General features: G+C 34.4%; 1 protein-coding gene across 1 annotated transcript in view; it reads right to left on the bottom strand.

The window, feature by feature from the left end:
* Positions 1 to 22,241, bottom strand: part of LOC120862909 (pleckstrin homology domain interacting protein) — a 124,433-nt gene that overhangs the window by 63,537 nt on the left and 38,655 nt on the right. The window contains exons 7-14 of the mRNA XM_040239072.1: positions 11,469 to 11,690; positions 11,090 to 11,190; positions 8,992 to 9,062; positions 7,542 to 7,642; positions 7,404 to 7,444; positions 6,558 to 6,656; positions 5,610 to 5,763; positions 5,064 to 5,198 (exon numbers count right to left, since the gene is read on the bottom strand). Coding sequence (XP_040095006.1) covers positions 5,064 to 5,198; positions 5,610 to 5,763; positions 6,558 to 6,656; positions 7,404 to 7,444; positions 7,542 to 7,642; positions 8,992 to 9,062; positions 11,090 to 11,190; positions 11,469 to 11,690 — 924 coding nt within the window. The remainder of the gene's footprint in view (positions 1 to 5,063; positions 5,199 to 5,609; positions 5,764 to 6,557; positions 6,657 to 7,403; positions 7,445 to 7,541; positions 7,643 to 8,991; positions 9,063 to 11,089; positions 11,191 to 11,468; positions 11,691 to 22,241) is intronic.

The following is a 22,241-nucleotide window of genomic DNA, read 5'->3' on the forward strand; positions in this document are numbered from 1 at the left end:
GAAAATGACAATAACTAAAGTTTATAATCAGAAGATTGAAGGTAATTTCTTATGCAGAGAGGCTGAAACAAAGACTGGAAGCATAAAAAGTTCTTTTAACAAACAAGAGTGCAAGTATATAATATCTTGTTAGATGATGATAGGTAGTGAGATAAGAGGAAAGGAAGGAGAAAAAAAGGAAAAAGATGAAGGAAGAGAGAGGAAGAGAAAGGTCTTGAAATCTTGATTCACAAGAGAACACAATACGAGATACACCTATTTCAAGCTTATTTCTCTCTTTCTTAGATACATGTAGCTATAATTATCCAAAACTAACACAGAAGTCACACTGAGAACATGTTAATGTCAGAAGTATGCATGTGCAAAAATTCTGAGTGGTGGATTGGCAGCCTCTGCTTGTTTGGAACGTTGCAAGGAGAAATATATTGTTCTGGATTAGTGGACACTGGAACATTTTTTTTTAATCTCTTAAGTAAAAGAAAGGTTAACAATTATATAAATAAGGAAAATTTGATTACATAAATGAAAACCGTTATTTGGAATTTACCCAGGAAACAACAAAAGCAAAGCAAAACTCAAATTCAGTAAAATTGCTTTCTAGCCAGAGACATTGTACTCTTCAATATCAAAACCAGACAAAGGGCAAAAACTAGAGCTTTGAAAAACATTATAGAAATAGAAAGACATGAAAAGAAAGACAGACATAGCTTGAACAACAGAAATAGAGAAGAGTGCAGAAAAGATACAGCAAAAGTGCCGGACATACAACATCAGCTACTGAAACGGGATCTACAAATTCCAAATGCCCTAGTACCAAGAAGTTTCAAAGTCTCTTTTCACATCTTTTCATATCAACTTAATATTCACTTAGTTAAAATTGTAGTTAAAACTTAGCTATACTGTAGTAACGCAAAGGGAAAAGAGGGTATAAAAACAACTCTGTGTTTAGGAACATTTATGGTCGTATTAAAACTTCTGAACTTGCCTATCTCTTTCAGAGAATGGGGAATATTACAAAAGCCCTCAACTTTAGTTAAGAGAGTTTGTACACATTTTCAAGTTATTTGGAGGACTGATTTATCTGCCTCTTCACATTTAATAGGACTTTAGAGCCTCTTAACTAGAATTCAGAACAACCCTTATCAAAACAAGATAAAGTTTATCTCCTGCCACTGCCAAAGACAAAATGTTCGACTGCTCAACTCTGTGCAATTAGTTTGAAATAGTCTTACTATCAACCTTCAATAAAATATCCCAAAATACTCAATCTTTGCCCAGAATACTTAAGCTACATAGGATCTGAAAATATGAATAACTAAGTTTTTAGATGAACATAAATAAGTAAAGCTTAAGGCCTAGAATTAGTATTTTGTTGTTGTTGTTCTTTGAAGAATAAAGTTATCTCATGTTCATCTTCTCTTTAGCTTTTTTCTCTGGTTCGTTAAAAAAAGAAAAGGGCTCAAACTTTCCGCCTTACACAGTATGCTTTTTCAACAAATACTTATAAAAGTTTATGTTAAGATTATTTTATTTTTAGTTAAAAGATGAAACAGAGGGGCAGGAAAGAGCAAGGAGCATGTACTGTCTATTGCATTTTATGTCCGGAGTTAAACCATCTCACTCATCATACACTGCTTAGAAGTAACAAAAACAAACCCAACACAAACCCCTTCAAGTGCTTTGATCATGCAGATCCTCTATTAAGAGGAAAGCTAGCAATAAAAGTAAGGAAAAAAACCCCATCAGTTTTTCTAGACAATACCACCAGCAAGTTGAGAATCTATATATAAGATTTTGAAGTAAGTCAGGGAATTATGTAAGCAGACAAGGAATTAAAACATTTTTATCTCAATTCTCAATCTTAAATCTTTTAATCTGTTTACAGATTTAGGTGGTCTTAAAAAGATTTTAAAAACTGTGCTTGATACAGAAAAAAAAAAGGAATTAGAATATTTATCTGAAGGATATCATGTGCCATACTAAAATGTTTTATTTTAAAATCTATTACCTTTATTAATAAATTTGTTAAATTATAATTACTATATGTGAAACGTGGATTTTTAAAGATACTTTGAAGATATCAGATTTTTTACTTTAAAGTTTTTTTTTAATTTCTGTTAACAGGCGAGAAAAGGGCAGTAAAATGCTGATTAATACAAAATAATTTTTGTCACATGATTTCATTACATTTTGTAAAGGTATAAATTTCAAGTACAAAATTCAAAGCAGTAGTCTCAAAATATACTTGATATTTTTAAGAATTTGTATACAGAATTTTTGTTCTTTTAAAGGTACAATTTACATCCCTTATTTTCTGGCTTGATGGCAAATTCTAAGCTTCAATTTTGAAACTCACATGAAACAGTACTTAATCTCAACACGTTGTGTTAACTTTTACCAACTAGTCTAAAAATGGGGTATATTCCACTAGAATTATTCATCCTTTAAATCATCCAAGGCACTATAACAAGTCCCTCTACATGGTGTTCAAAAAGTGTTTAGTAAATTGAACTTATGATCTAATACAATTAAATATGTACAATTTAATACCATGGATTGAATTTGTACTTGTCAAATTTTATGTTATTTTAGTAACTCAAAAACTTACTGATTAGCTACACACAGCCAAAGAGTTATAACTATAGCCAAAACTCAACATTCATGATAGCAGATAGTGAACACAAGCTTCTACTTCTCCCTCAAATGGTTTTTATTTTCTTAATAGCAATGCTGGATGCTTTATCTTCTATCTGCCTATAGATTAAAAAAAAAATGAAATAAACAAAGGAGTGAAGAGCAAAAAGTAGGGCACTTAGATAACTTATAAATTAAGAGACAGGATAAAACCATCAAGCTAAATAATAAGATCTCAAAAGATCTACCTCAAAGCTATCATTATGAAAATATGTTCCTTCTGGAAATATTACTAACTGGACATAGCTGGAAGTTAGCTAATGTAAACAACCGACCATAACTAGAGACAGCATAGCATTAAGAACACATTAGCAGGGGACAAAAAACATGGGTTTAAACTCCAAGTGCCCATATGATAGCTTAGTGATCTGGGTAAACGTGGGCAAATCACTTCATCTCTGTACAGTTTCTCCATTCATAAAACCGGTAACAATAAAACCTACCCCAATTATACTGCAAGGTTTCATGAGACCCAAATGAGGTACTATGCATTTTGGAAGCAGAAATACTTTAGAAGCTGAAAACATCATGCAAAAAGTTAAAAGGAGTATCTGTATTTTAACAAGATGAGGGGTAGCTCAAGTTGCAGTTTTTTTAATGCAAGATATTTTAACCCTTTTTAAAAAGCCTATGTTTTTTTCTAATAGTTTGAAGATCTATAGATATCATCCAATTCTATTACAAAAATCTGTTTCTTCCACCCTTTATAGGCTTTTTTCTATCTTATTCATAGAAAGAACAGGAAAATAGCTTTATCTAAAACTCTTTTTAAATAAATAATACTTTTTAAGGCAGTAATGGAACTAACCGCTTGCCTAATTTCAAAGAGTATATAACATAATATGGCTGACTTCTACTCCTGGTTACATCACTAACTTTTAATGGTCTAAGAGCAAGTCATTTCAAACTTAAGAAGCTGTAGTTCTTGTATCTATGGACAAGATGGAGTATTACTGTGATCTACTTACCTGATGAGGAAAAATTCACCTTCATAACTGAAAGGTGAGAGTAATATTCAAGTATGAGAGAAAACTTTCCCTCCAAACACTCTACTAATACATCAGAGATCTTTGAAAATATGAAACTAACATGTGTAGCCCACAATTTGTGTTCTTTTGAAGCTATAAAGGCAAACTGAGACAGGACTTCCTTATTTAACAGAGATGTTCCAAAAAGGAGCAAATCAGAAACACAAAGACAGAGAAGGAGAGAAAAAAAATTCTTCACGCGCATAGTTAAGGATTTACTTTTTAAAAAATTCTCCTCTATATACATAATCACAAAGGAAATCCATCTATCACTAACATTTGTAATCCAAATAATTAACACTTTTTAGGAAAGAATCTGACCATCTTATATCTTACCTTATGAAGACTAAAGGCGTATTGACAACAGCTAAAATTAATTTCTTCACTGATAAAAATTTCTTTCTTATTCGGCTTATTACACAGAAGTAACTTTACAATGATGATCAATCAAGTAGAGTGTCACTTTTATGAAAAATTTCACAAGCCATTATATTTTACAAATGACTGGTTTTTGTCAAATAGTTTCTGTGCAAAATAATTCTGGCCATACACATATTAATGCTATTGCTTTATGATTTATTACTAGAGGCTTTTATAATTGATTTTTTAAATTTAATCATATTGAAATAGTAGGCACATGCCTGCCTTTTTGTTTGCTTTGCTGAAAGGCATCCCTAATATATGGTAAGGGACAAAAAAAAATGTCTAAGTACACAAAGTCAGCATCTGAGGGGCACTTCTGCCTTTATAGAGTAGTTAAGAGGCGTGAAACACTGCACATTACGTTTTATATGATATTAAACCACTGCAACTTAAATACTCAGCAGAAAACATCAAATATCCATTTAAGAAACAAAATGTGGAGGGAAAAAGGGCTTAACCCAAATAAATATCTAACATACCATAATGATAAAAGGCAAGAATACCTGTTTCTTTGGCTTTAATTTAAAACTGATATACCTGAATCAAATTCTGTTGTACTGGAGGACTGCTAATAAAATACAATAACACGGTATTTATTTATAATTTCTTCACATGGTTTTTGAAACATTTTTCTTATCTATATTGTCATTTCATACTTGTTAGTTTTTCAAAGTTTCACTATTAAAACTATCTCAAAAACTAAACTAGTTATATCACAATAAACAGGTATTGTAATATAGGCAATTTTCTTTTAAATTTAGCATTTAATAAAAGTATGGAATAAATAACTTTTTTGAACTTTAAGGTGAAAATGTCTGACCCAATTCTTAAATGGATTTCCTTTGTGATATGCAGGGGACCTGTATCAACAACTCCCCAAATCTTTAACAGCTATCAAATGAAGAGACTGATAATTACCATATTAAAATAAGATCGAATTTTGACTCCTCTTGCCAGATCCCACACTATCACATTTCCATCATGACCAGCAGAAAAGAGAACTCTTGGATCAAATGGGTGTGGCTCAAGAACAAATACCTCATCTTCATGACCCTGAAATATTTTATAAGTGTCAAAGAATTATAAATATTAAAAGATTAAAAAAATCAAACAAACACCAATATGACAACATTGCTATAAGTGGTAAAAATCTTCAAATTTATCAAATGTATAATAAAAAAGTTGAGCTAAAATCACTGTCCAGGGATTTGCTATCATCAAGTGAAACCTGAGAATACTATTTACTGATCCAGCCCTGAATATTAAAAAAAATAGCTAGATCTACATTTCTAAGCCAAATGTGTTTAACTGCATTTTAAAATTACTTCCATTCTCCCAAAAAGACCTGTTAGCCAGCAAGTAAGAAATTTCAGATAACATAAAAGACTTTATTTCTTAACAAAAGTATTCTATTTTACAACCAGCTTCAGTTTATACCAAATAAAAATTAGTCTTTTTTCTCACCATCAGGACATGAATTAGTTGGCCAGTGTAAGAATTCCAAACTTTCAAAGTCATGTTATTAACTGCAGTTATAACAGTATTGTCATGTCGATCCCATGCTACCATCGTTACTTTCATTTTTGTGATTTTATCTTCTATCCCTTGAAGGTTTTGGCTGAAAGTGATGGAAGCAGTATTTGTTTACAATGATATTATTTATTAAAATATCAGCATGACAAAAACCTAAATGTATTTTCTTAGTTTACATTCATTAACATGGATAACTAACTATTGCTTAACACAGTATTTAAGAATAATTTGAACCAACAAAAAACAATGGCAAAAATCCCTGTATGGAGTCAGCAAAATCAGGATTCCAGTGCTGCTATGATACTTAGTAACAGATGAGCTTGAGTAAATATGACTGACTTTAATATCTTTCTGGGTCTAAGACCTCTGTGCCATGCTGCTCACTCTCCATCTTTTACTGTTGCCGTCATGCCCTGATACTTTGCTCCCCATCCAAGACTACTATGCATAAACACAAATAGGAAAAAATACGTTAAAATATTAAAACTAAAATGATAATTTCAACATGTAGTATAATTTCTCTTGGCTAGAGATAACCAGTGGATATACCACATCACCCCTGTGTCAGATGGAACATTCTATGTTCTAGTTTTCTTTAAAAAGTAGTAAAAGGTACAGCTATTCTTATAGTACTATCATACTGTCAACAAAACTGAACTGCAGAATATCATTAATTCACACAGGGCAAAAACTCGTTATATAAAAGTCAACATTTTCATCTCCAAAGGCACCTTCAATTATCACAGAAAAGTAATCAGTTTAACATGGGATTATGATACATGCTTTTATAGGGTGAGTCTCACACTAACCTGTAAAACAGCTTTACAACTTTAAAAGATCTAGATATATCTATGTAATATTTCAAATGTGATCTCTTACCCTGCTGGCCGAGTAGCCATATCCAGCAAAATACTCTTCCATTCTCTTCGTTTAAATTGCCAAATACGTGCTGTCCCATCCCGACTGCCACTTACAAACCTGCAAAGGAGCCCACCCGCCAAAGAAAAAAAATAATCACATGTGCTTCACCAAAATGCACTTTCCAATAGAGTTATGTTTTTAAAAACGCTGAAAAAAAACCTTTCACTTTTCCTTACACAGCCTTCTAATATAATAGATTATTCTACCTGATATTTTCTGCAAACCTAAGAATTTCTGAAACGCCAGAGGCTTTTAAAATGTTATATACATACACACATTCTAATGTATGTGGCTAGGTCTCCTAAAGTTCAAAAGTGATTCAAGGCCACTATTTACTACCTTAGAAAAAGAATTGATACTTTCCAAGAGAAAAAACACTGATTTTCCTGTCAACATTTTACTCAAGATGTAAATATCATTTTTAAAGTTAAAACAAGAATATGAGAAAACATGCACAATATCATCTAAAGTTTATTATCAATAAACACTTCTGCTTCAAATATTACATTATAATATATTCCCAATCTTTACTAAAAGTTTGATATGTATAGAAAATATGTACGGTGGATGAAAGTCCCTATTATTGAAAAAAAAAAAGTGGCCAATTAAATTATTACAGATAAAACATAAATACACATTAACAGGAATGTGATGAAAATTGACTTTTCATCATAACTGGTCAAGATCTTTATTTTAGGTGGCTAATTAATATACAAAGCTAATTAAAACCTGACCATAGGAACTGTCTTTATTTCATATTTGAAAACTAGAATTCAATTTGACAAACAAAAATAATTATTTTACCTGTTACTAGTGTTGGAAAACTGGATACTGTCAACTTTGTCCTATATATAAACAAATGAACAGAAAAGAGGATCCTAAATATAAACTGTTAAGACTCATTTACATCATACTCATCTGAGTCTTTTCAACAATACTTACAGTATGAAACTCCAATTCTGATATTTTCTCTGGCTGACCTGATCCAAAAAAATAAACCCTAATAATGTGATCTGTGCTTCCTGTGGCCAGAAACATTCCACCTGAGGAATAACAGCAAACATTTATGAGTAAAATATAAGCTCAAACTCTCTGAAAATTAAATAAGAAATGTAAGCAACATTATCATACCATCTACTGAAAGACTAATATTTCATTCTACAACTATTCACATTTATCCTAATGAACATAATACATCTAACCTGAAATTAAGAGTCTGCTAACATAAGCTTTGACTGGAATTTTTCTTTATAGAAGCTGTCTTCTACAAATGATTTCACTAATAATTACATAATCATGTTAATATTATCAGAAAACATTTCTTAATTCTGCTAAAATCCCTCTCCTGCCCTATTTCCCATCTGCTAAAATCCTAGCAAGTATTTAGGCCCCAACTCCTTCACTATGGGCCTTCCAGGCTTGCAATCCAGGAAGTCTCCTCTCCTCTGCACTCTCACTACGACTGTCATGGGGCACATACATTCTACCGCACTACAGCTATTTGTACATGCAGTTTTACCCTCTCTCAAAATCAATACCCTCCCACAGTGTTGAAAACAATGCTATATAAAATTGCATCCAGAGTGCCCTGAAGCATATGCAGAGCCTATATTTATATTAATACTAGAAGTAAAACCATCTGCATGGCAGTAGCAGTGAAAATCAAGAAGCTAGAAATTAAAGATGTTTAGATACTGGTAGAGCAAAAATAAAGACTCATGTCATCAGTTTGCAATCACTTGTCTCTGGTACTACTGCTAACCACAATTATGAAAAGAAAAGGTAAACTGTGGAAAGAACTAGTATTAGGAACATTAATTCATGTTTCATTTTCTCATCAATTCACTTAAAATCTCCAGATCACAATTTGTTTATCAAGACTCTGATATCCATTCAAAATGCTGCTACATAAACTCAAAATGTAACTGGAATTTCATCACTGCTATACAGCTGTTTTTTAAAGAGCAAATGAGAACAATCTGGAGCAAAATAAGTAATAAAGATGTACAAATGTCTATCAATCTATTTTACTCAGCCATAAGTACCTCCAAAATCACTGAAAATATAAAAGATTTAAAATACTTTTCAATGAGATAATTATTTGAAGACTTATTCTTTAACACTAAAATTTGAAACTATTTCCTCCTACAAAAGATTTATTGTCTTCTTAAAGAAAAACTTAATTAGTAAAACACTCAACCAAATGAGTATGTAAGCTAAACTTGAGCAAAGTTCAAATATTGATAAACTAATTTATGACCACCCCCGGAACATGCAAGAGAATATGATTTCCATTACAACAGTAGGTATATTCCAAAATTTTACGTGTTCCACTAGAAGCCTTCAAATATACAACTTTTAAGTGGAGAGTCAGGAAGAAAAAAAATTTTACCAGCACTAAAAGATGAACAGATCATTTGAACTCCAGGTCGAGGGCGCTCTGTAAATTTTGCAGGTCTCGGACTGTAATACAAAAAATAACTAATCAAAAATATCCCAAAGAGATCAACACCACCAGAACTCAGCTGCCTCAAAAAATAATTACAGAAGGACAAAATAAGAAACAACAGATGGTGCCCTTTCTAAAAACAAGTTCAAAATCATTGTGTGTCATGATCAGCAGGATCATGTGGAAACTTTACATATAGATTTTTAGAGGAGTTCCTCATTATGTAACAATCTATACATGAAACAAAGTCACTGTCCTACCTGACACATAGTTGCTACACTCCCTTCTAATCAAATTTAACAGGTTCTCAGTTTCATACAGCAGAACAGCAATGCACAAATATATAATGAAATAAAAGTCACAAATATATAAGCAACTATATTGCTCATTTAAAACAGTGATCTATAGAAAATAGGTCACACTTAACTATGTTTATACTAATTACATAAATATATTACAGATTATATGTTTATATTAATAGTACTGACATTACATGCTTACTGTTACAATCAACCAGACTGAAGAAAAATTAAATTATGGATTTTACTCATACCAGTTCCAATACATATACAATATATATGTAATATTCCAATACAGTGATTACATTTAAAGCCCTTAACATATATTTCAACCTAGTTTTTCTCAGAATATTAGGAGAGAAAAATATAAAAAATAATTAGAGCCTTCAATCAGAGTGCACTGCATAACTCTCACTATGCAAGCTACTGAACATAGAATGGTTTCAGTCTTGTGATCATTTAGGGGAAAAATGTACAGAATATTTTGTTAACTGACATTTTAACAAGTTTTATTAATATTCATTAGCTCTGATATAGCTAAGCATAACTGATACAGCTTAGAGAAAGTTACTAAAACATTCCTGAAACCTAAACATTTACTTAGAGAAAAAAGTTACCTCTAAGTAAATTTATCTGAAATCATATAGGCAATAAAAAGAACTGCTTTCATTAATATCTTATAGACTGTGGTACACTTTTATTAATTTTTGGCACATGCCAAACAAGCAGTTAGTTAGAAGCCATACCAGAATATGTAAGCAATTATACAGACTGCCATTTGAAAAAAATGCTAGTATTTTTAAAGGGAAAAAACAGATAAGCAGGTACACATAATTTATTTTTAAATGTACATTTGAGGAAATATTTTAAGCTAAGGCCTAGGATTCAGACCCTCTGAGCTCAGTTCCCAGTTCTGCCACTTACCAGCGTGACCTTATTAGGCAAGTCAACACTTCTGTACCTGAGTCTCCTCATCTGTAAAATGGAGGTGAACATCACCTCTCCATTCACAGATTGGTCCATGGGGTTAAATATCGCACTTATCCTATTAGATCCACTTGAGAGGCAGCACGAAATAGCACAAAACCAGAGGGCAAGGAAATGTTACAGTCCTGGCCTTGCCATTTTTAAATATCGTTTTAACTGTGAGAAAGTCATTTAACCTTTCTTTGCCTTAGTGTCCTGAACCCAAACATAGTATTGTCCAGACAACTTATTTCGATAAACCAAAATATCATTATAGGTAAAAGCATAAATGCAAAATGCTATTATGGGGCAGAGGGAAGGGTGCATCTATCTACCTTGGTGTAGTTTAGTGAAAATTTAATGATTCCATTTTCCTAAATTTCCCTAGATCCACAATAAAATCTATTCTATAGATACAATAACATAAATAACTGCAATTCTTCTAAAGAACTAGGAACTCTGAAGATTATGTTCTAAATACCAAAAGGAGTTACTGCAGCATACAAAAAGTAGTAGTAATAAAACAGGCATATTCTGAAAAAGCGAGAGCTAGGAAAAACGATAAGAGAAAAAAGAAATAAACATGTTAACATATAACTTTCTTTAAAGCATGAAAACAAAAAGGAAAGGATAAGAGTGAGAGGTCAGTGAAGAGCCAAAACTAATGTTACTCAAGGAGAAAAATAAAATTATTCCTATCGTTGATTACTTTATACTTTGTAATTTCAACCATTAAGTTAAACATATTTATCCTAAACAATAAAAGAGCAACTGACTTTATTTTAAGGGTTCCAGCATCCCAGAGCCAAAAACAAATAGTGCCATCTGCCCCAGTAGAAGACAGATATCTCTTTGAGCCACTGCACAATGGTGAGAACTGAAAAAGAAAGAAGCAATTTTATAAGAAGAGTAACATAGTTCAAATAATAAACCTATTTTTAACCATACAAATAGCAAATAACAATAATGTTTAAATACTCCAATTTGACAAATGTCATGGTTACCTTCATATTTAAAGTCCATTATTTATAGAGAAAAGAGAAATATTCCTTTCTTTATTTTAGTTGGCTTTATACAATGGATTATAAAGGTGACTTCTTAAAATTTATTTTAAACTGTAACCACAGAAGATTTTTCAGGGATTAAAATGATTACCTGTAGTGACGTTATAGATGCACTGTGGCCCTGAAGAACAGCCAAAGGCGCACACGTACGAAGACACCAGACTCGGATCATTTTATCACAACTGCCAGCTGCTATCATGGTATTCTCATAGTTGACAGCCATGTCTGATATTTCAGCAGCATGCCCTCTCAAAGTAGCTAATAATCTCCCATCATCTGTTGCCCAGATTTTCACAAGACAGTCATCAGAACCCTTAAAATAAAAATGGATATTTATTGAATTAACTATAAGTTTTAGTTCAAATACTTAACACAATTTTTTTAATCCTATCTGTTATACCCACTTCCCAATATTCATAACTTTAAGTACTAAAATGTATTATATACTTGTGTTAGAAACTTTCCTATACACAAGGTGCTTTATTTTATAAATCATTCATTTATAAAGAATACTTGTATGTGCCCACAATCTAACAGGAAAAGCAGGACGTTAGCAATAACTAACCTTTACCTATGGCGCTTACCCACTACCCAAGGCAGCCTCTATATGGAATCTTGTCAAAGAAGCTGAACTTCTAATATAACAAAACTATAACTGCAAAACAAATGTAACACGCAATAGTGACTAATCCTAGCTACGTTACTATAAAAATGCAAGGAAGATTACTGATGCTTTTTCCTCCTACAAAGCCAAAATCTGTAACATATGAGTTTCCCACCATTGATCTTCAATGCTAAATGCTAAATACATGACATACAAAGTCACTCAACATCAGTTAAAAGAAAAAAGTTAATTTTAGCTGCATGATGTCATTAAAAATATACATACTACCTGTTTACCCTTTGCAGGAAGCATAAGCTCAAGGAGAAATGTAAAGAATACAGTTTCCTATGAATATCTATATTTACAAATAAACATTTCACTTTCACTTAGCCAAAGCAGCAGTAAGAATTTCTAGAGGTTTTTTTCCTTCTTTAATTTTTCTTATTCATCTTATAGTTCAAAGTTTACTCTTTTACCAACCTCTCCCTACTTCCCCCCTAGTTTTTACTATTAAAAAGTTTTAAATATACAAAGAGTACAATATATTACCATTAACCTCATATATCCATTCCCCAGATTCAAAATTTATTAGAACATTTCAAAGGCTGTAGGTTAGAACTCTTTACAAATAGTCCAATCTAATTTGTTAAAAAATTCACACACACATTATTTTATCTGACATTAGAAAGTACTTAAGAGGATCTACAACAGCAAGGACACAGAGAAGTATCTGCTTCTAAAAACTAAGGCACTATTCGGCTCTGACCTACATTCACAACAAAGACAAAATTTTAAGTATACCAACACATGTAGAATGTACACGAAGAATAAAATCATGTCATCTCATTATTTCTCATGTATCTGAATAAATCTGCCTTAACAAACAGAAAACAAAAAAAATGCACACATCTTTCTGACCAAAATGCCAGCTTTTATGAAAAGGACAGGGGGCAACCTGTTATCTAAAAGTCAGTTTCCAGTGACTTTTCACCAAATAAAATTGAATAGAAAGTCCCAGTATATTATGAATGTATTAAGTTCACTAACCTTATAATTCTGCTTTATTTTGACACGTACAAAAAGAAAAAAAAAATCCCCCAGAATATCACCCCCCCAAAAAAAAACACTGTCCACAATTTGGTTTAGTGTGTATTATCCCAATTAACCTTTCTTTTCTTCCATTAAATTACAGGAGAGAAAGTTTTCATGTTACTTTCCGGGAAATCTCTCTTCACTGTCCTCCTCTATGATATAAAGTAGTACACTGTCCCCAACCCTCACCCCAATCCCCAGAACTCCTGGCAGAATTTCGAACAAAATCCGAAAGCATCCTCAGGCAATTTCTATCTCATGAATCATTATTTGTGATCATTTATTTTTATGTGAATATGAAACTAAATATGACCTGACAAATTCAACTAAGTTCTTTTAAAATGACTATCAGAAACACAGAGATTGAACCCAGTTCTTCCACGCTGCAGGTGGACTCTTTACCAACTGAGCCACAAGGGAAGCCCATCAGAAACACAAGTACACATAGATAATTGCTTGAAAATGAGTGTAGACAAGAAGAAAAATCAAATTTACCAGGAAAATATTCTTACATAAATGTGTTTAAGTTGCATGTGAAATGATGAATTAAAAAACTGATAAAACTATTCCTTATAAAAAGACCCAACTGTAAAGCAGAACTTGACCAGATGATCGTTCTTTACAGAAGCCTACGTCAAATGTTAGTAAAGTCTATAAACCAAAGAACAGAACATTACAGTCTTTCAATCAAAACGTTAAGAGTTACAGACATGAAGGCAAAAGTAATGTCACTTAAATGGTGAAAGAAAAGAAAGAGTTGGAAAAAACAGGCACAGGTGTTGGCCTTGGTAGGAAGGACACATGGGCTGCTAGGCCTCATGGAGGAGGAAGAGTTATGGTGGACATGGCAACTGTAAAGCAAGCAGCAAAGAAATTAGAGGATTCTAACCTCAGCACCAAGACAAACAACTGAGGATTATTTCCCAAAAGTGGAGAAGGGGGAAACAAAAGAAGGAACCAAAAAAAGTGAGAGAAGTTTTAAAATGTGGTAGAATCTTATAAGCAATAGGGAAAAATCCTGGAAGCAACAGTGAACTTCCAGCTAAAATTAGACAACATGATTTCAGAAAAAAACCTGAACTGACAAGGTTTTTAAACAAAGTTCTAATGCCCAGGGGAAAAAGAAGTATTCACTTATTTTCAGTAATACATAGATACTGCTGCTAGGACTGAGGATTTGGCAAGGTAGTGGGAAAAACTGGGAGTGTGAAGTATAAGTGGGAAATTAAAAACAAAAATTAAGCTGCAAAGGTTTTATCTGAGGAAGGTCATAGAGGGTAGAGTTTTAAATGCCTGTTAAGGAGTTTGAATTTAACCTGGCAAGGGAAGTTAATGAAGAATTTTAAGCAGACAAGACATAAAAGTGAGTAGAGTCACTCAGTGGTGTCCGGCTCTTTGCAATCCCATGGACTGTAGCCCACCAGGCTCCGTCCGTGGAATTTTCCAGGCAAGAGTACTGGAGTGGATTGGCATTTCCTTCTCCAGAGGATCTTCCTGACCCAGGGATCGAACCTGGGTCTCCTGCATTGCAGGCAGACACTTTACCGTCTGAGCCACCAGGGAATCCCAATATTTAATATTAAAATATTAAATATTCCTGTGTGGAAGGGTTCAGGTGATTTTTCAATTTTCTTCTCTTTGTTCACTGTAAACTTCTATAAGGAGTATGATTTCTATTAGTAATAATGGAAATTAAAATTATTTAAAATATTATAATAATAACGGTTGGACAAAGAACCTTATGTTAAAAAATTGATATCATCCCACAAGTATAGGATAGGCAAAGTGATGAATCTATGATAGAAAGTAGAGATTTTAGAATAACGGGTCATAATTGAAAATACCGTCCATTCTGTGATTCAAAGGTACGTAAAGCCAACCCAAATCATACTAAAAAGACTACTATCCACAGCTGAGAATATTCTGAAATGTAAATTCTCACATGTAAAATCTGATATGCTAGAATTTCATTTCAATGCACTGAATTATATCAGCTTCTTTAGGTGTAGAAGATACAATAGAAAATCAGCACTTCAAAACCTAACAAACCTAAGTTCAAACTGGAGAGAATGGAATAATAATGATTAAATAAACTCTGGTCCATCCATCCAATGGAATATTACTCCACAATAAAAAAGGTACCAACTAGACATGCGATACCTTAAATGTATTTAAAGGGTATTATGCTTAATGAAAAAAGCCACTCTTAAAAAGTTACATACTGTGTGCTTTCATTTACATAATATTCTCAACATGATAAAACTGGAGAGATACAGAGCAGACTGGCAGCTGCCAGGCATGCAAATATGAAAGGTAGCACAAGGGAGTTACTCTAGGGGGATGGAACAGTTCTGCACCTTGATTGCGATGGCAGTTACATGAACCTACACATCGAATAAATTTGAATAAAACTATGCATACACACACACATGTGTACAAATGTTGAAAACTGAAGCTGTGTAGTCTAGTTAACAATGCTGCACCAATGTCTATTTCCCTAGTTTGATACTGTACTCCAGCTGTAATACGTCACCAGTGGGGAAAGCTGAAGGAAGGGTACGTGAAAGTGTACATGGGGTTCTGTACTATTTTTGCAACTTTGTGTGAGTCTATACTTATTTCAGGGCTTCCCTGGTGGCTCAGAGGTTAAAGCGTCTGTCTGCAATGCGGGAGACCTGGGTTCGATCCCTGGGTCGGGAAAATCTCCTGGAGAAGGAAATGGTAACCCACTCCAGTATTTTTGCCTGGAGAATCCCATGGACGGAGAAGCCTGGTAGGCTACAGTCTATGGGGGTCGCAAAGAGTCGGACACAACTGAGCGACTTCACTATATACTTATTTCAAGATTAAAAAAAAACTTTAAACACGTCTAAATTGGTACATGAATACCATAGACACATTATATCTTTCTTCTTTAGCAAATGGGAAAATTCTCATATTTAATTTTAAACTAATACCATATAAGGGTGACCACCACACTAAATTTAGTATTATAGCATAGAAAATGCTCCTTCAAGAATTGATATATGAGAAGAACTTCCCTGGTAGCCAGTGGCTAAGACTGCACTCCCAATGCAGGAGAGCCAGGTTTGATCCCTGGTCAGGGAACTAGTGGAGAAGGCAGCGGCACCCCACTTCAGTCCTCTTGCCTGGAAAATCCCACGGACAGAGGAGCCTGGAAGGCTGCAGTCCATGATGGTTGCTGAGGGTCGGTCATGACTGAGTGACTTCATTTTCACTTTTCACTTTCATGCATTGGAGAAGGAAATGGCAACCCACTCCAGTGTTCTTGCCTGGAGAATCCCAGGGACAGGGGAGCCTGGTGGGCTGCTGTCCATGGGGTCGCACAGGGTCAGACACGACTGAAGCGACTTAGCAGCAGCAGACTACCAGAGAACTAACCCTAGAGACTAATAAATTAGAGAACTCACACAAAGGAAACCACCTGAATACAACACCTGGAATCACTCAACCACAAGTAGCACCCTGTGCCTGACGACTTGCCTAAACAACAAACAAAACAAAAATACAAACCTAACCATCAACAGACAGGATAACCACCCCACTCAGCCTTGCCCATTACAGGAAAAACAAATACACAAGCAAACAAACAAAAAAACTCAGCACAAATCTCACCCTCTACAAGCTTACACAAACCAGAGGACCAACCTTAGGAAGGCAGAAACCAAAAGGAAGAAACAATTCAACTTTAAAGCCTGGGAAAAGGAAATCTCTAACACAGTAAGTTTTAAAAAATTAATAATGAAAAGGCAGAGAAAGACTACACAAATGAAGGAACGAATTAGAAATACAGAAGTCCAAATAAATGAAGAGGAAACAGGCAACTACCTAAAAAAGAATTCAGAATAATGATAGTAAAAATGATCAAAAACCTTGAAAACATAATGGAGAAAATGCAAGAATCAATTAACAAAGACCTAGAAGAATTGAAGAATAAACATACAGAGACAAACAACACAATTACTGAAATTAGAAATACTCTAGAAGGAATCAATAGCAGAATATCTGCAACAGAAGAATGAATCAGTGAACTGGAAGATAAAATGGCGGAAATAACTTCTGAAGAGCAGAATAAAGTAAAAAGAATGAAAAGAACTGAGGATAGTCTCAGAGACCCTGGGACAATATCAAAAGCACCAACATTCAAAAATGACAGAATGATCTCTATTCGTTTCCAAGACAAACCATTCAATATTGCAGTAATTCAAGTCTATGACCCTACCAGTAATGCCGAAGAAGCTGAAGTTGAACGGTTCTATGAAGACCTACAAGACCTTCTAGAACCAACACACAAAAAAGATGTCCTTTTCTTTATCAAAGACTGGAACGGAAAAGTAGGAAGTCAGGAAACACCTGGAGTAATAGGCAAATTTGGCCTTGGAGTACAGAATGAAGCAGGGCAAAAGCTAACTTTAACCGCAAGTTTTAAGAAATATATGAGCTGGTGAAAACTGAAGATGCTTTTTTTGGAATTCATTTTTAAATCAAATTATAATATTATGCTAGTGGTTAATGCCAAGCAAATATAAAAGGTAGCAATGGATCAGTAGTTTCACTTTTCAATAATGTAAAATTGCCACAATTACCATGAAAGAGTGTTCATTAGTATGTTAATAGTAACATAATGTGTTATCATGATAATATAGATAAATGACACATCATCATTTCTCTGTTTACTGAGTATAAAGATACCAGAAAGAACATGTAGCTTTAGCTTCCACAAATCCCCAAATAAAATGAGCTATATCAAATTTACACTGTTTTCTCTTACATGTCAAGATGTCCTGTCAATGCAAAGATAATGCCAAGAAAGCTGAAAAAGTAACTTTTCTCTATCCTGAAAAAACAACAGTGCAGATATCACTTGTAAAAAGACTTGATAAAGGGTGGAACTTAAACTTATGAATTTAAAGTAGCCTATAAATTTTCTTTTTCCATAGCCACAGTGATAAAGCCAAGTGCCTTTAAAAATGATCAACATGCTCTGTAGCTTAGGGGAGAGGAAGGAAACTGAATCAGACATTTACTCTGGAATCACTGTTATTTCTTTAATACTTTTAAGCGGACTATGGAAATGGCACCAATGACCTTTCCTTCTAGAATTTAACTGGAGCTCTTACACAGCAGGTAATCACCTACCCACCTTCCTTCTTAGTCTATCCCAAAGAAGTCCCTATTTTGTGAATCTCTAATGGAAACTACAAAGTTTCATCAAAATGAAAAGTGTGAGAGGCAAATTTCAGATAAATAAAAATGAATGCTGACATTCTCCATAAATAAAAATGAATGCTGACATTCTCCATATTTAAAGCCCAGGAATTAAATATGTATGCTGGTCAAGAAAAATTCCACAGATATGTGACATGGCTTTCTACTTCATTGAGCACTTGGGTATTAAAATTCGTCTTAAAATCTACCAAAAAGTGTCCTACCTACTGACAGGAAAGCTTTACGAAACAACTTCAGATATAGGGTCTTCAATCATTTATATTCTATGTAAAAACTGAAGTAGAATCTAAAGTCAATTGTCAAGTTTCTGGAAGACAAGTTTTAAAGGGCTTAATTGAACTATTTAAGTATATATGTAAACATTTTTTTAAACTGAAACCAAGACGATTAGCTGTAACAACTATATGAACTATTCAATGATGAAGAAAAGTACTTTACAATATGGAACAGTAAATGACAAAGAATTGCTGACTTCTGCAAGGAGAAAACCACACACACTTGGGCAACAGTACGGAAGGTTAACTGTGCTCAGACAACCTTAGAGTTAAAAAGCAGACCTGTAAACTTTTCCCTGCTAAAAGAGAAGCATCAACTGAACATACCAAGCAACGATGATTGCTCTGGCATGAAGATAAAAGAAATTAGGTGATTATTAAACTTTTAGTATCTTGGAGAATTTGGCAGTCCTTGGCAGAATCAACAAAGAGAATTCTAATTTCTCTTGCTACTGCTACATGGCTTATGAGTCAGACTTCACCTCTTGATGTCATCAGAACAAACAGAATTAAATGTTAAAAACATCATGTATATGGTTATGCATACTATAATGTCATTTTCTTTTCAAGAGAAAAAGTAGCCTTATTTGTGTGCTTAGTTGCTTGTATCCGACTCTTTCCAACCCCACACCCTGCAGCCCACCAGGCTACTGGAGTGGGTCGCCATGCTCTCCTTCAGGGGATCTTCCCAACCAAGGGATCAAACCCAGACCTCCCACATTGCAGGTGGATTCTTTACCATCTGAACCACCAAGGAAGCCCTTAGTAGTCTTTTATTTATCTGAATAACAATTCACTTATTTGGGCAGCTAAAAACTGCTTATACTTTAAATTTAGTTCCATGTATTTTCTAGAAGAGGCCACTGATTTTCTTACCAATCTATCAGACCTATATTTCATTTCCCTTACAAATTACCCTAAACGTTAAGAGTCAATTATCTCAACACAGGCTGAATTTTCTTACTCCTTGTCTATATAAACCACCACTGACTAACCTTTTATCAACATAATCATCATTTGCTCTCGCCCTGCTCCCAGATGCCAAGTACCATTATGGAAAAGAAGACAAGCACACTGATTCTGCAGCACTGCAAGTTCACAGCTCCTGTTTATCTGGATGGCTAAGGCTAACCAGCAACCCTTTTTGGCCCCTATTCCTCACTCTTTCCCTATTACCAGGTTTTACCATTCATCTCTAAGGAACTCAGTCCCATTCCCCAACCAACACTCTTCATCGTGTAAAATACTTCACTTAGAAAAGCAGAATCTGTTCATTGTAAACCTAATTATCTTTCTAAACAGTCCACATAAACTGCTCTTAATCTATTTATTCACTTATCTATCGTCCAGAAAGACCACTGCACATCAGTTATCTCCTCTTTCATCTGCTCTCCTAGTTCCCTACCCTGACCTAGTTTTCAAAAATTTATCTTATAAATTACCATATTCTAGCTCTCCTTTCCATTCTTACCAAACTTACTGAATATATAGTATCATCCTTATACTACCTCCCATGTACTTTGAAAAAGCAATTTTGCATTTCAAAGTTATGGGAGTTTCAAGATCAGTACCAATGTCTTCCATCACCCAGACACATCAACTGTTAACAATTCACTGCATTTGCTCCATCACCGCCTTTCTTTTCTTTCTCTCCATATAATACACCTACAGACTTGATGCCTCATCACTTCTAAATATCCCACTGTGCATTCCTCTAAAACAAGGACACACATCTCCATACACTGGGGAAATTAATAATGATAAAAATGCCATCCAATCCACAGGCCCCATTCAACTTTTGTCAACTATCCTGACATTGTTCCCTTTTCTTTTCTGGCCTAGGGTCCCATATAGCACGGAGAAGGCAACGGCACCCCACTCCAGTAGTCTTGCCTGGAAAACCCTGTGGATGGAGGAGCCTGGTGGGCTGCAGTCCATGGGGTCGCTAAGAGTCGGACACAACTGAGCAACTTCACTTTCACGCACTAGAGAAGCAAATGACAACCCACTCCAGTGTTCTTGCCTGGAGAATCCCAGGGATGTGGGAGCCTGGTGGGCTGCCGTCTATGGGGTCGCACAGTTGGACACGACTGAAGCAACTTAGCAGCAGCAGCAGCCAGTGTTCTTGCCTGGAGAATCCCAGGGATGGGGGTCTGGTGGGCTGCCACCTATGGGGTCGCACAGAGTCGGACACGACTGATGCAACTTAGCAGCAGCAGCAGCAGTAGCCCATATAGCAACATGTGTTATATTGTCACTTCAATCTCTTCAATCTGGAGGATTTCCTGAGGCTTTCTCTATGTTTCATGTCCTCAGAAGTTTATAAGAACACAGACTTTAAATTCTGTCAGATCATACTGTCTTGGTAGGAATCCCACAGACTAGATGCTGTGTTTTCCTCCATGTAGGACTTCAGAGGATATGCAATGTCAACCCCCATCCCACCACTACTGAAGTTAGTAACTTTGTCGTGTAAAGTGTTTCCCATATTTCCCCCCCTGGAAAGTTGCAATTTCCCCCTTTCAATTAAATTAGTATCTTGTGGGAACATACGCTAGATTATGCCAAGATCTTCAAACCAGTATCAACCAATCTACCCTCCATCGATGACACACAAATGAATCAACCACCACTATGATAGTTGCCAAAGTAGCATTCTTTCTGTAACTATCAGTTGGCATTCTATCGTAAATAAGCGGTTTCCCTTTTTCTCACTTATTTACATCAGTATAGACTCAAGGATGCCTACTTTAATCATTGATCATAAATAATTCAGTCAAGGTCCTACCCGTCCTCATGGAACTTCTTTAATAAGAAAATACAATTAAAGCTAATTTTAAAAATTAAGAATTTCAGACACTGACAGGTATTAGAAAAACACAGTAAGGTAACGTGACAGACAATGATACATACGGTATGGGGAGGGAAGGTAGACAGTGAAAAGTCTTTTAAATATGCAGTGTTTGACCAGAGCTGCTAAAAAAAGGAATAAGTCACGGCAATATTTCGGAGATTATTCCAGGCAAAGGGAACAGATAGTACAAAGTCTTTAAGCCATAAATGGGCTTTGCAAGTTTGAAACACAGAAAAAGACTATTGGAAACGAAGCACAATAGGAGGAGAGAATTCATCTTATGGACATTTTTATATATGTATCTTCCTTCACAAAGTTTCTTACAAGGAAGGGCATTATTCACTTCTGTATCTCTAACTGACTGGCTCATTCATTCATCTTTCTTTTTTTGTCATATCCCTACTGTATATACCAGATACAATGGAAGGCACTACAGATCTAAAAAGGTTTGAGAAAAAGGATTTGTTGTCAGGAAGTTGACAGCTTAATAGAGACCGACCCCTAAACAAATTCACTGCAACAGAGGACCATACAATACAATTTAAGTATGTCCAGTGGTAGTACACCACATTCAGAAAACAGCCTGTTTTACTGTCAAACTTTTTTAAAGACTGCTCTATACTGTCTTTATAAATTTTCAATTCCCAATCTTTCCTTAGTGCACTGCAATCTCACTCCTTTCTCTAAAACTTAAAAGATTTTTTCCTTAAGGTCACTAATGACCTTGCCAAATCCAAAAGATGCCTTTCAGTTCTAATTTTACTTTAGGTTTCTATCTTTAGTAAAATA

The sequence above is a fragment of the Oryx dammah genome, unplaced genomic scaffold (assembly GCF_014754425.2).
Source record: "Oryx dammah isolate SB20612 unplaced genomic scaffold, SCBI_Odam_1.1 HiC_scaffold_4, whole genome shotgun sequence".
Classification (NCBI taxonomy): domain Eukaryota; kingdom Metazoa; phylum Chordata; class Mammalia; order Artiodactyla; family Bovidae; genus Oryx; species Oryx dammah.